Source organism: Asparagus officinalis, chromosome 6 (genome assembly GCF_001876935.1).
Source record: "Asparagus officinalis chromosome 6, Aspof.V1, whole genome shotgun sequence".
NCBI lineage: Eukaryota > Viridiplantae > Streptophyta > Magnoliopsida > Asparagales > Asparagaceae > Asparagus > Asparagus officinalis.
Window position 1 is genome coordinate 2,798,870 of NC_033799.1, and position 14,339 is coordinate 2,813,208.

At 34.9% G+C, this 14,339-nt stretch overlaps 2 protein-coding genes across 2 annotated transcripts in view; both read left to right on the plus strand.

The window, feature by feature from the left end:
• Positions 1-3,347, plus strand: part of LOC109844733 (reactive Intermediate Deaminase A, chloroplastic) — a 4,144-nt gene extending 797 nt beyond the window's left edge. The window contains exons 2-6 of the mRNA XM_020413846.1: positions 285-488; positions 604-648; positions 2,480-2,553; positions 2,653-2,702; positions 2,944-3,347. Of these exons, the coding sequence (XP_020269435.1) occupies positions 285-488; positions 604-648; positions 2,480-2,553; positions 2,653-2,702; positions 2,944-3,038 (468 nt within the window). The 3' untranslated portion in view covers positions 3,039-3,347. The remainder of the gene's footprint in view (positions 1-284; positions 489-603; positions 649-2,479; positions 2,554-2,652; positions 2,703-2,943) is intronic.
• LOC109844550 (ubiquitin thioesterase OTU1) lies at positions 5,363-12,899 on the plus strand. The gene is made up of 9 exons (XM_020413631.1): positions 5,363-5,444; positions 6,711-6,791; positions 6,880-6,925; positions 10,535-10,643; positions 11,225-11,316; positions 11,396-11,458; positions 11,566-11,684; positions 12,415-12,490; positions 12,608-12,899. Exons 2-9 carry the CDS (start codon positions 6,727-6,729, stop codon positions 12,662-12,664), a joined length of 627 nt encoding a protein of 208 aa, XP_020269220.1. The 5' UTR covers positions 5,363-5,444; positions 6,711-6,726; the 3' UTR covers positions 12,665-12,899.

Consider the following 14,339-nt stretch of genomic DNA (forward strand, 5'->3'; position numbering starts at 1 on the left):
TATATATATATATATATATATATTTCTGTTTTTCATTAAAGAGGATCTTGAATCTGCATCCTAGTCTACTATCCAAGGTTCTACCTGCTTATTAAATCTACTAGATTGTTAAGTAGAGAGAACCGCCGACTTTTCTGCCTGTTTTTCTAAAAGTAAATAGCTTAACATGTGGTGTTTTCGTCTGGCACTATCCTTCTACTTCACATCTAGTTTTGATTCGCTTCCGGTTTTATGCTTTACTTTCAGCATAACAAGTTTGATTCAGATTCTTGCCATAAATTCAGCAGTATATCTCCTTTACTCTTACCTTACATGCATTTCATTTGGTTGCTTGGCATCAAGTACTAATTTTGGCTTATATCTCGAGATTAGATAAGAAAGAAGTTGTTCAAACCGAAAAGGCGCCTGCAGCATTGGGACCTTACTCTCAGGCAATTAAAGCTAATAACCTGGTGTTTGTCTCCGGTGTACTCGGCCTTGTTCCCGAGGTTTGTTCTTTCTCTGTAATCTTAGAATACATCAGATGGATACCATGGTGATCCACACTCCATCAATGTGTCATACCCGAATCTACACACTAATTCTTTGCCATTTCATTTGCAGACGGGAAAGTTTGTGTCCGATACTGTAGAAGATCAAACTGAGCAGGTAACAGAAATCTGTGTACTTAATGTAGAAGTTATGTGTTTCGCTTTTGGTAAACTACTTGTAAGCTTGTATACTTGTTTGTATGGTCTTCAATCCATTAGGATTGGCGTCACAATTTTTTCTCTTTCATACATGATTTGAGAGTAGCTCAATCAGGGCACTTGTTGAAAGCATCTGTACCTTGCAGTTTATATATATATCTGCGAGAATGCCCCTACGTACGTCAATTATCTAAAAAACGAAATGGTTTTCCCTCCGCTTATACCATCTTTTTTTTTAATGATGAAGAAAATTTTAGACCAATCCAGCAATCTATCAGTCTAGTACTGCAGGATTTCCTTTAAGGGCCTTAAATTCCACCTGCAAATTTCTCTACAAATAGTGTTGGTGATTTTGTTCATGGATGATACTCAATGTTGTTTCAACTTTCAATGAAGGAACAAGCCAATTTAGAGAAATAATTGTCCGCTCTTATTGGGAGAGAACCAAGTGGCTGTTTCCAGCCAAAGTATGCCTAGTTTAAATGAAGAATAACGTGCCATGGAGGAGAGGTTTTTTGTTATTTATTAAAAATTACTTTACTTATTTTCTATTTCTGGATGAAACCTAAATTATCCTGGTTAGATGCCTAAACCAGGCTTGTTCCCTCTCGGAGCCTACTTTCTTGACCAGGTTTGTCACCATGTTCTTTAATAATCTCAAAAGAATGAGAAAGTTACGCGGTATTATGCAGCTTGTTGCTCACTCTAGCATCATGGGCAGTCTCGCAAGCTAACAATCCCCGTTCTAAGTAACTAAATACATATCATTTGCTTTATCACGTATGGTATGTCTGTCCCTAAATTCTCGTGTGTTAAATACTTCCATATCATCGTTCACTTTCTTCAACTCTCCAAGTTTCAATGTTATAAGGGAAATCATTACAGATACATGCAGGCCTGAAGTTCACAAGCTAAAGGTTATGTCTAATGTGTAATTTATGTAGGGACACTCTTTAGCTCATGATGTCTTTAGCTTTGTATCCTACAGGTTGTTTTGTTGCCAAATTTCATCAAATATTCAGTTAGGTAGCGTGACTTCACATGGTTTAATTAGCCATCACTTCTGAATAATGATAAAATAAAGCTTATACCCTTCTTGTCTTATTAACAGTCATGTAAGACAAGCCTTCTGACCTTACTAGAGCATGTTTTATGCTACAAGGAGAGGTTGGGGAATTTTTGCATTTTTTCCTTTTAAACTGTTCAACTCATTCCCGTTGGGTGATTTTAGAGAGCATTGATTAGTGTTTATTAAGCAGTAAAGGAACAATTCTTTGCACAAGACGGTGAAATATAGTTAACCTTGGAACGCATTAACATTATATTTCCAATTGAAAGTTCAGATTAGAACCTTTAGTCTTTATTGTTTATAAACCTTTTGTAAATTAAGCCCCTTAATTAATTCTAATATATGGCTACTTATAGGGCCTGAGCAGACTTCTGTTTTTCTTTTATTTCCCCCCCTTTTTTCTTTCTTTAGACTTTCTGTTCTAAAATTGATCTAAAATGTTTTCTTTAGGCTTGAGCTGTGTTTTCTTAGCTCTTATTTTGTCTTACCAAGTTCACCAACATAGATAAAGTCATCCAAAGGGTAACATCCATTTGAGCTCAGTGAAGGGAAAAACAATCCTTGTATGCTCATCATTTCTCAGATGATGTATGGTGATCAGAAATCACGTCTATGATGCTGCATATTATTAAAACCCACGTACTTTCATTTTCGAAGGCACATTGCTAAGTGAGTATCTATTATATGGTTGATTATGATTTGGTTGTCTGATAATTTGTAGGTTCTGAAGAATATGGGAGAAATTCTGAAAGCTAGCGGCGCCGGTTATTCCTCAGTTGTCAAGACAACAATCATGTAGGAAAAAGTTTCTCATTGACTCATCTTATTTTTCACTTTTGAGATTAACTGAGAAGTGAAAATTTTATTGGCTACATAAAATCACCTTTTTTGCAGGTTGGCTGATCTAAAGGATTTCAAGAAAGTTAATGAAATTTATGGAAAATGTGAGTTTCCTAGAGTCATACAAATCTTTTTTCCCCCCAATTTTATTAGATATTTCTTCTATTGACAGGCAAATGTTTTTTGCTCACAGTATTTGTCCTTTCATCAAACAAAAATATTTGACTCTTAAATATACGCACGTTTTGGTTACCCCAAAAAAAAAAAAACCCAGCAAACTCTCCATCTTATTCATTATTTGTAATAATATGTTTTTATTAACACATTCAATTTTTGATGGTGCAGATTTCTCATCGCCAGCACCAGCCCGATCAACTTACCAAGTAGCTGCACTTCCATTGGACGCAAAGATTGAGATTGAGTGCATCGCAGCTTTATAAAGCTACTTCCTTTTGACATTCTCACCTGAACTCCGTAAAAATAAAAGCTTTGAGTGAAGAAAGTGCTAGTTTTGAGTTCATGAGAACGAGCCTCTGATTCTGTTCTCAGCAACTGATGATTGTACTGTTCATCCCAGAGGACACAGGGTGTAGTTGAATTCTTGCTGGATTAGTTCTGTTTGTTTTTCCGCTTTCCATTCTCTTTGCTGGAGTACATGCCTATGTTGTATTAACTGTAGTTTCAATTTTAAGTCATGGAAAATTATCCTGATTGGATCAAATAAATTTCTGATGCTTTTACTTGATAAATCCCTACTTTTTAGTTGAATATGAGCTATAAAGCTAAAAGCGACGTTCAGATGGTGGTGGATTCATCTTGAATACTTTGTCTTAAAGGTCACTACTCTATTGAGTACACTGGTCTGATCGGAATCGCCGCGATGAAAATAAGGGTCTGTTTGGTTCATTTCCAAAGTCTGGAAAATAGGTTGTGGGACCTATTTCTTTTTTTTCAAGCCTATTTTTAGTCTTTTTTTTTTTTGCTAAAACAGCTTTCCTTTATTTTGGGGCCCATAACGAATATTACCTCTATAGTGGGTGAGTTTTACATGCACAATCTATCTTTTTTTTCCCTCTCTCAAGAAAACAGAAGAAATGAATTATTTTGGGAAATATGACACCCTCACATGCGTGTGTCTGATTCTATGATCTCCTTTTCTCAATTTCTCAGCGAAACAAATAGCCCCTAAGATGATTTGCGTTATTAATAGAAGAGCTAAAATTTTCAGACTAACCTCACAAATAGCTGCGAATGGTTTAGATGGCTTCATTTTATTGGGTGAATCCAATAAAATGTGCACTCCTAGAGAGCTAGCGAATATTGCAGATCTTCAACAAAGCTAATCATTGCATTTGTTGGACTCCTAAAATCGAAATGATTTCATTGATGTAGCTTGGGATGTATAGTATTAATTAATAAACTAGCTCATTAGCATAATTTTTAAAACTCATGTTTGACCATCTGCTTTTGTAACCTTTTTTATCAACTGTGGTAATTTATCCCAATATTAGTACACTCATTCTAGCTACTTATTCATTTCACATGGTCAATATATCCAAAATAAATCATTAAAAAAATGATTTTGCTCATTTGCTCGTCAACAAGATCCAAATCCAACGGCTAGAGTGAGAGTTAACAGAATCAACTTTTTATTAGTACGTCACAAATTGCATATTTATCTAACTTTACATATAAGTTTTCCATAAATATCAAAATTTACAAATAACAAATTATCTCCAACCTAAAAAAAAAATTTACATACCTTCCCCTGCTTGAAAGAATCCAGGCCTTCAGTCAGAAGGGTAATAAAGTAAATATCACATGGCAATTCTGCGCGTGCTTCTCATGAGATTTTGCCTGGATTCTTGTCATGATTACGCAATAAAAGCTAGAACGTTACGCCCATAACTTTTTTTTAGGGAAAATTACTTCAAAGCCCCAAATTTTAATTTTTAATGTGTCACAGCCCCCCTAACTTTCAACAATGTGCTGCAGCCTTATTTTTTTGAAAAAAATTATGCCCAGACCCCTCTCCCCAAGTTCCAATATAAACTCCATCCAAAATCTCGATTTTACCCTCCTCCTCCTTCAGTCCTCCTCTACCGCCTCCCTCACCTCCCTCCCCAGCTCCGCCTCCCTCCCGACGGCTTCCACCGCCGGAGCCTTCCCAAGAACTCGCCAGCCTCCCTCTTCGGCTCCCCCACTCTCCCTCCCCTTGCTCCGCCTCCCCCCCCCGCCACGCCCTTCATTCCCCTTCCCCTCCTTCCGCTCCCTCCCTCGCTGCATCCCCTTTAGCACCCCTCCTCCTCCTCCGGTCCCCCTCTGCCCCCCCCCCCTCCCTCCCCGTTCTATCGCCGCGCGTCCAGAGGAACTTCGCGTGGGCGGCAGCGGTCATGGTTATCATGTTAACATGTTAACTCTTACAGATAATATGTTAACTATTAATAGTTAACGTGTTAACTCTTTACAGATAATATGTTAACTATTAATAGTTAACATGTTAACTGTAATAGTTAACATGTTAACTGTTAACATCCGCTGACATGAAAAAGAGGAGGCTAAATTTAGGATTTAAGCCAGCTGACATGTCTAATCATGAGCTGACATGTCTAATCATCCACCGGCATGAGCTGGAATCATGATAGAAGGGCCTGGACATAATTTTTTTAAAAAGAAGAGGCTACAATACATTAAAAAAACATGGGGGGCTGGGGCACATGCACATTGAAAGTTAGAATTTGGGACCTTGACATAATTTTCCGTTTTTTTTTAACTTTTCTTCGTTTTTTCAGATAAAAGAGGAGAAAAGAAACGGACCCAAGACGGTCCAGACCTCAGAGATTTTGGTGAGTTTCTCAGCGTGCTTCTGTCAATTTTCCTCTGTTTATTTTTGGGTCTGTTGATTTCTTTTCAGAACTTTCTTTTCTAAGCTGGGTCTAGATTCAGCTTAGATTTGATTTGGGAAAAAAAAAATTGTGGCAAGAATAAGTAATAAAAATTTGTTTTCTAAATCTAAATCTTGGTTTCGGAAGATTTGGGTTTTTTTTTGTTGTCTATTTGTTAAAAATTTAATTTTTATTTTTTTGATTTGTTTGAAGAAATATACTTTAGCTTGGATAATACTGTAGATTATTGCTCAATTTTTTCGAGGAATTTATTTCTTCAATCTGCATCTTGGCTGTATGTTGAAAATAAATAAATATAAGAGTTTGTAATGTAATTATAATACAACAAGATGTGTTTGGAAATAAGAATATTGCACTGAATTCCCGTAAGCTTTAAAGGGAAGATATTGATTCTATTCGTTTGGGGTTTGAGATTTTATTTGGATAAAAATTGATTTAACTATGATGTAAATATCTTTCTGATTCTTTTTAGTTAAGATTGGAAATTATAATGAACTGGGAGCTTAAGCAAAATAATTTAGTAAAAGATTAATTACTGGCATTTGTCAATAGAGAAATTAGATGGGAGGGGCTCCGAATGTTGTCTCTGGCTAAGGGACTGATGTTGATTGTAGTGTCGGTTACTAGAAATTCTCTCTCAAGTTTGCTATTCAAGCGATTAAACAATTTCATTAGAAGATTAACAGATAAACCATTAATAACAACATTCACCAGGAAAAAGTTGATACATTTGAAGGAGCCAATTCCATGTTTTGCCTCGTTAGGAGAATTCTGTAAGCTTTGGAACTCGAAAGTCTAATATTTTGTAGTTGAGGGTCTCATTTCCTTGTGTTTGCACTATTCATGTAGTGTTTAGATGCAAATTTTGTGCTATTAATGTCAAAGAGCTCTCTGGCCAAGAATTTCTTTTAGAAACTCATGTTCCTTGCGAGATCCATTTATTATGTTTCTCGGAGGAATTCTGGATGCAAATCATCCATGAGCTATTATAAAGAAGTCTCTTTTATTCTGTTAATTTGCTATCTGAAGTTACTTATTGTGTGCTCTAGATATCCCTTTTTAAGATGGGTGTTTTTTTGTTTTTATTTTTAAGAACTGTGGTAACTTTTGTGTGCTCTGGATATCCCTTTTTAATATGGGTGTTTTTTTGTTTTTGTTTTTAAGAACTGAGGTAACTTTTCTTTTCGTTTGTTGCTTTCCCTTTAGGTGTTGATCTAATAAAATGGAAGGTACCGTTGTGAGGAGAGTAATTCCTTCAGATAATAGTTGTCTTTTCAATGCTGTTGGGTGAGTATCAACAATGCTCTAGTTTCTATTGCCTAAAGAATTTTCAATGTGTAGGGCAATTAAAGTATTTACCCATTTTATATTTCAGATATGTGATGGATCATGACAAGCAAAAGGCTGCCGAATTAAGACAGGTTTCTTGTTGATCATCTGTCAACAAAGTTCAATCCTCACTTAATGCTTCCTAGTGAATGCCTTAATTGGCCATTCAATACTTATGTACATGAAAATTGTGAATCCTGTGCCAAGTGTTAAGCTTTTTATATCTGTTTTGGGTATATTTGTCTTGTTGGCTTGCATTTCCTGATTGATTACCATTGGCTAGGGACTCCAGTTAAAATGTCGAAGTTCATTGTTAATGCACATGCATAACAATCATTGTCCAACATCTAACTATCTTCTAAAATTGGTGCTTCCACAATTAACTATGAGAGTTTATTACATACTATATTATTTATGCCTTTTTTGAATTTCAATTCAGAACAAAATGACTATTATGCATTTGATTGCCTGCTGTCATGAACTTAAATTTATTTTCATCAGTTCTTGGAAATTATGGCTCTAATTTCTTCATGTAGCGAAAGGTGCTCTTAGAAGTTAGATATCTTGATGTGCCATTTGGCAGTAGAGAGTTGTTTGCTGCTTCGATGGCCTCTGCTCATCTCAAGGATATTGAAAATCTGTTGAATACTGTATACAAGTTTCATGCAGAGAAGATATCTATCTGCAAATGGGATTGTTTTCTTGTTGCAAAATTCTCCTTTTATGCAGTTTCTTAATTTTGATCAGTGATTTTCTTCTGATAGATAGTGCTTTACTAGATTTTGTTTCTTTAATTTGGATTGGTGGTTTTCTACTATGACCTGGCTTGTATTTGTAGGTACCTGTTGCTATTTACATATGGAAGAGCCTAATTTTAGTAAAATAATTCACAAAATACTTAGCTTTTGCCAAGTATATGATAAAAACACCATTTACAAAATCAGACATGTCAATCTTTTTCTTGGAAAATGTCTGACATATCACAGGATAGGACGATGCCTTCCATAATCAAAATAGGACACGGGCACAATACAGATACAACAATAGCCATTATGTATTACTATATATGCTCATTTAAATTATTAATAGACATCCTAAAATCATTACTTCCTTGTTTTTGGAAAAATGTCTTAAGGTTCATATCATTAATATAAGGAGCCAAATGTTTGACTAATTTGACTGAATGGGGTTAAATAGCGCTCTTAAATTGACTCTAATAGGTCTGATCTAAGCAGCTAGTATAGTGTGGGACATGTTTTTGAGGCTTATCAAGTCTTTACTGCATTTATACAGATGCATTTTGGACATGCATAAAAAACTTGGAAAGAGAAAGCAATCCTACTTGGTTTTAGCTCTCATATAGACAGTACAGAATAAATCTTAAGTTCTGAACAAATTCTTTCCGCAGAAGGATAAAATACAATGTAACCTCAATGTTCATAATAATAAACCATACACATGCTACTTTATGTATGTTGTAAATCTCCAATCATGTAAACCAAGTTCCAATGAGTATCATGCATGTGCCCTTGCGCATATGCTTTTTATGCAATCCATACTAGATTTGAGTCTGAATCTCTATTCAGGAGGCGTCTCCACAAGTTTTACATTAGGGAATACCTTCTATATTATTGGTCATTACTTCCAAATTTTTGATGAGCGTTACAATCTATATGCTATATAGTTCAGATATAAATAAATCCATGTGTACTGATATTGTTTTGTTAAGTATTCTCCAAAGGAAAAAAATTAGAAAAATTATATTTCATACTATGCAATTATTGCTGTAAACACTCAGCCAATCATACCAGAAATACAGCAATACATTTAGTAATTCGGCACTTCATTAATTCACTTTCTTCTCTTCTTTTCATTTTTCGGAAGTCAATGAACAGGTTCTTTAGTACTACGCCCCCTAGCAAAATATCACTGATTTCTTATTATCAATGCATTTCTCAATTTGGAGTTATTCTCTTCAAATTACTCATGCTCTAAGCTTTCCTACTTTTCATTTTGCATATTCCTCCTTTCATGTGATGTAACTCCATTTAGTTGCCTTGATGACTATAAGCTTATAAATTTGCAAACTTTCTTTTCTCTTAAGGATCACTTAAAAATAACTTGCCAGTAGAAACATTCAAATTTCTTCTGGACTTAGAAAGTCATGATGATAAGGGAAAAAAGGATAAGGTTTGCCATTGTGTTATTTGTTGGATCATAATAGGCCAACGAAATTTGAAACATATCATTCGTGGATTCTTTGTTGGACATAATAAGCCAATGAGCTAAATAAACATACTTGGCCATAAAACATTGCAAGAGAAACTACTAATTTTTCATGAGTTTCTTCACTGACCAAAGAAATTTCCTAGAAACTAACACGAAGTACACGGTACATAGCAACGAAAATTTGTACTGTAGGTCACAGTTTAATGTTAGTAATGTTACTTGCCTATCTTAAATGCTACATACCATAAATACTGAGTCATTGGAGCTATCAAAATATATCGTGGATGCTACTATGTTATATACATGCACGTACAATCATATTGTCAACCTTTCATTTCGATAATCAAATGCCTAATACATTCTGAAATCTTACATATCAAAATGTTATTATTGCAACTTGATGGTTACATGATCATACATATGATTTGAAGTATCAGTTTAGTATCCAATTATGTCTTCAATAGTCTTCAATGGCTTACAAATTAAAATACACAGAATTTAGAGTATACAGGTAGTGCCCGGTTAAGATCTTAACATTTCCATCTCTGGCTGCAAAGAAAATGAATCTTATATCTAAATCTGTGTTTCAGTCTACATTACCTGGGTAGTTTTATGATTCTATCATGAAGCTCGTACCCGACCCGTATCCATACCAAAACTTCATGGACACTCCTTGGATATATGCATGCAACTATTCAGACGTGCTCGTAGATGTTTCAGTTTAGAACACTTGCAATATACTCGGACGTATATTCTACATTTTGCGTCATTTTTGAAACTCGTTAGTCATGGGTTGGGTTCATTTTAGCCTATACCAAGTTCATAACTATGATTTTAAATAGACGGTGTCTAGTTGAAAAACAAGCAGTTTCCAATTTATAATAATCAACATAACAAATGTAACCTAAAAATTGGATTGGAATTTTAGTCCTAATAATACATGAATTGAAGAAAAATAATGATCTTATGTAAATTATTAATTTAGTTGTATTTGGTCGTTTCCCCGTACCCTGCATTTTACACTTTGCCATGTCCTATACTCGCACCGTACCTGTACCTTTTTCCAAGCAACCTAGGTTTCAATCGTCCATGCATGAGTGGTATATTCTAGTAGTTTTAAAACGAGAAAGTTTTATTAGGTAAAATACTAAAATGTTTCTTGATGTATAGTTTGAAATGATTAATATATTCTAGGTCAGTTTATTTGGATGTCAGACCATCTGCGTCCCATGTCATACATAGATAAGAAAATTGGAATAATCTGAGCATTGTGACACAATTATCTAACCATTTTGATAATATTCAAACAAATGCAGCAGATTATAATCTGGAAAACTTTATTGTCCTTTTCTGTTTTTACTTAAAAAAAAGATTATCTTGTGTTATTCTTATCACGTGCTAGCCATTACTGATTGTCCCTTTTATCGATAACTGCTTACAAAAAAACCTTTTTTGCTCTCTTTCTCCTAAAGGTTATAGCTGCAACAGTGGCGAGTGATCCCGTTAAATATAATGAAGCATTTCTTGGCAAATCAAATGAGGAATACTGTACTTGGATTCTGGATCCTGAGAAGTGGGGAGGTGAGGTTCAATATGCATTTCTTTTTAGCAATTAAAAAATTGTATGACATTAATTAAAAAGAAGGAATATAAGGGACAGTATCAGAACCTATTCTTGAAGTCTAAACCAATGTGAACACTCTCGTTGAGTAATAAAAGCAACATCAATGAACCTTTTATCCCCAAAATTTGGGAGCTTAGTACGATAATAACAAGAAGGAATATAAGGGACAGTATAAGAACCTCTTCTTGAAGTCTAAACCAATGCGAACACTCTTGTTGAGTAATTAAGGCAACATCAATGAAGCTTTTATCCCCAAAATTTGGGAGCTTAGTACAATAATAACATGGATTTTGCAGTCCTCAATTGTTTTCTTAAATTTTCTTAAGCATGAATTGTTCGGCGTACCAATTTACCAAAGCTTTTCAAGATGTAGCTTTAATATTAAATCTCATGTATCATTCTGACACATGTTCTTTTAAGTTGTTTGTTTCACAAGTTACTATGTGACAAATTTTGTTCCTGAAGGAAGCACTTTCCTTCCTCCATATGATTAAATTTGTTTGCATTCATTAATTTTCCTTTAGCTATGATGTCACAGGTGCCATCGAGCTTTCTATACTATCGCAATATTATGGTCGTGAAATTGCAGCATATGACATTCAAACATTACGATGTGATTTATATGGCCAGGTTAGTTGCCTGCATGCTTTAACCATATATCTTCTCTCTAGTCCTTCAATGATGTATTATTGGTTGTTTATGGGAACAGGAAAAGAAGTATCAAGAAAGGGTTATGCTTATTTATGATGGCCTTCATTATGATGCATTAGCTGTAAGTTTTCATGTTGAGGCCTCAACAAAGCTATTAACTATATCATTACAGAGAAAGGATTAGATAACGTATTGTTTAAGTGCTTAGTTGCTATAAATATCTTTCAGATGTCTCCAGCTGAAGGAGCACCTGAAGAGTTTGATCAAACAATTTTTCCTGTCAATAAAGATCGAACAATTGGAGCTGTAGAAAATCTTGCTCTAAATCTTGTTAAAGATGCTAACAGGTAAGAATTTCAAATCAACTTTCTAGTTAAAATGAGCTTCTTTAATGCATTATATACTTGAGCTTCTATGCGGCATTATGTACTTGAGCCTCAGGGCACCAATAACCCCCTTATGATATTGTCGGGTTTTTTTCTTCAAAATCATTAGGTGGCAGAAGCTTCAACTGCTTCTGATTCATTAGATACTCTGCTTAGTTGCTCATATAATAGCGCATGAAACTAAATGATGCATAGACAGAGACACACGGCTAATAATAGTAAAGGATCAGTAAATCTGAAGAACATTTATTAGATCAATTTTGTCTTCGGAGTTATAAAAGGGTAAAGACTGCCCTGTGGTACACTTGCCTATGTGCTGTTATTAATAGTAAAAAATTTATCCAAAAGTTTGTTAATCTGGTTAATTGCCTGTGTTCTGTTGGATATATTTATATGCATCAGAACTATAATGATCTCTTAAAATAAGTTGAATCTCATAAAATCATTAATGTTGAGATGCCCTGTGGTTCACTTGGGAAAATAGAATTAACAGTACTTTCCATAGAAGAAAGATCACACACAGCAATCTAGTATTCCAGTGTTAATGCTGATTACTAGTTTATTTCCTTTCTTTTTCCCTTTCTTTATTTTCATGTGTTAGTGTTCCTTTTTTCATATCAAATTCCTTAATTACATAGTATCCCTTATTAGATGTTTCTAGTTCTAATTCATCACATGATCTCCAATTCAGAAAGAGGAGTTACACCGATACTGCAAATTTCACCTTGCGTTGTGGGGTATGCCAAGCTGGTTTAATTGGCCAAAAGGTTATTTCAAACCCAAAAAACTACCTGATTTATTGCTTATTCTACCTTTTTCATGTGCTTCATTTATTCATTCATTTATAGACTAATGAATGAAGATATGGTTTTTTCGGTAATCAGGAAGCAGTGGAACATGCACAAGCTACTGGCCATGTGAATTTCCAAGAATACAGATAGCAGGAGTCTTCTCACTTCATTTTGCTGGAGGCAATGAAAGGTTGTATCAATCGAAGAAGTCGAGTTTGATGTTGTGATAAGCGTTAAGAAGTTTTATTTGTTCTGGACAAATCAAAACTTTTACAGAATAGAATGTTCTGATAAATCAGTAACCGATTGATGTCGTGTTGAAATACAATAAATTGTGGACTTGAAGAAAACAGTCACAAGGAGAAATGTTTGCGATTCGTGATGATGTTTCTGGTGATGTCATGATTTTTAAAATTCTGCTTTAAACTTTGATTCAGGTTATATTTCAGGCTAGTAAGGAGGAATGCTTTGAATAATATAAAGGTACGGTAATTAAACACCACCACAAAAATACTCTGCATAAGGATCTTCAAATTGCTATACAAGAATTATCTCGTGCAAAATAACTTATTTGCGATGGGAAACTGCAATTAACTGCGTACTGTTAAAATTTCCACAGTGGTTATTTGGAATTTTTAACTCCAAACGTATGTAGTAAACTGATGCAATGTTGATCTCTTTTTTTTAAAATACTTCAGATCAAATAGAAATGAATCATAATTTAATGTGCCACAAACTATTTAATTACATATATAATAACTATTTCGTCGTATAATTTACAACTGCAGTTTCAATTTGTGGCAATTCAATCCGTTGGTTTTGTAGTAACACAACTAACACAGTTTTCTTGCAGCTGCTATCAATACTGTAATGTAAGCCATAAAATTGAAGGATACATGCAATTAAAATCCAAGACCATAAAATGTCGGAGACAATTTGCTGTCGGTCTATTGTTAAAAATATTGTAAATATTGTTAAAAATTCAATAACAACCAACAGCAAATAACATGGCTTTAACTACTTAAATAGTCTAAGGGCCTGTTTAGATTTGTAGGGGGTGAAGGGAAGTTAAGGGAAACTGAGTGAAGGGAAGGGAAGGGAAGGGAAGGGAAGGGAAGGGAGTTCCCTTCCCCTTGGTTACACCCCAATTTTGGGGGTAACAATTTTTATACTATTAGGGGGTGAACCAAGGGGAACTAGGGTGAATTAACTTCACCTCTTAAGTGTTCCCAAACAAGGTGAATGGTTCCCCTAACTTCCCTTCACCCTCATTCTCCTCAATCCAAACAAGCCCTAAATATTGTTAAAAATTCCATAACAACCAACATTGTTGATAAGAACCTAGGTTGTAAATTAAGCTAATCTACAGCAGAGGACCTTACAAGTCCGGCAATCCCCAGTGCTTCTTCAGGCATCCACCTGAAATCATGGCGAATGGTTTGACGCCCCCCCCCCCCCCCTTCCCCCCCCCCCCCCCCATGGGTTTGTTATATAATTCCCATGTGACGATTAGCAATGAGTTTATTTTTGATATCTAGGTCAGTATAACTTAATAAACCTTACTGGTTCGTTCACCACAATTTCTGAGTTTTGATTCGACGAAAATGACAACTTCACTCAATACTAGTTCAGTGGAGCAAAACCAGAGTGAGTCCTGCCTCTAGTTTGGGCAAAAAAACTGGACTGTGACTCGAAATGATTTTGTTAGCTTACGTTTTGACGTTAGGCTTGTTTTGTTTTGGCCCTCTCCTACCCTAGAACTAAACTGATTTAGCTCAAAACTAGCTTAGAAGGTAACCCAAAAAATAAAATAAAAAATAAAAGA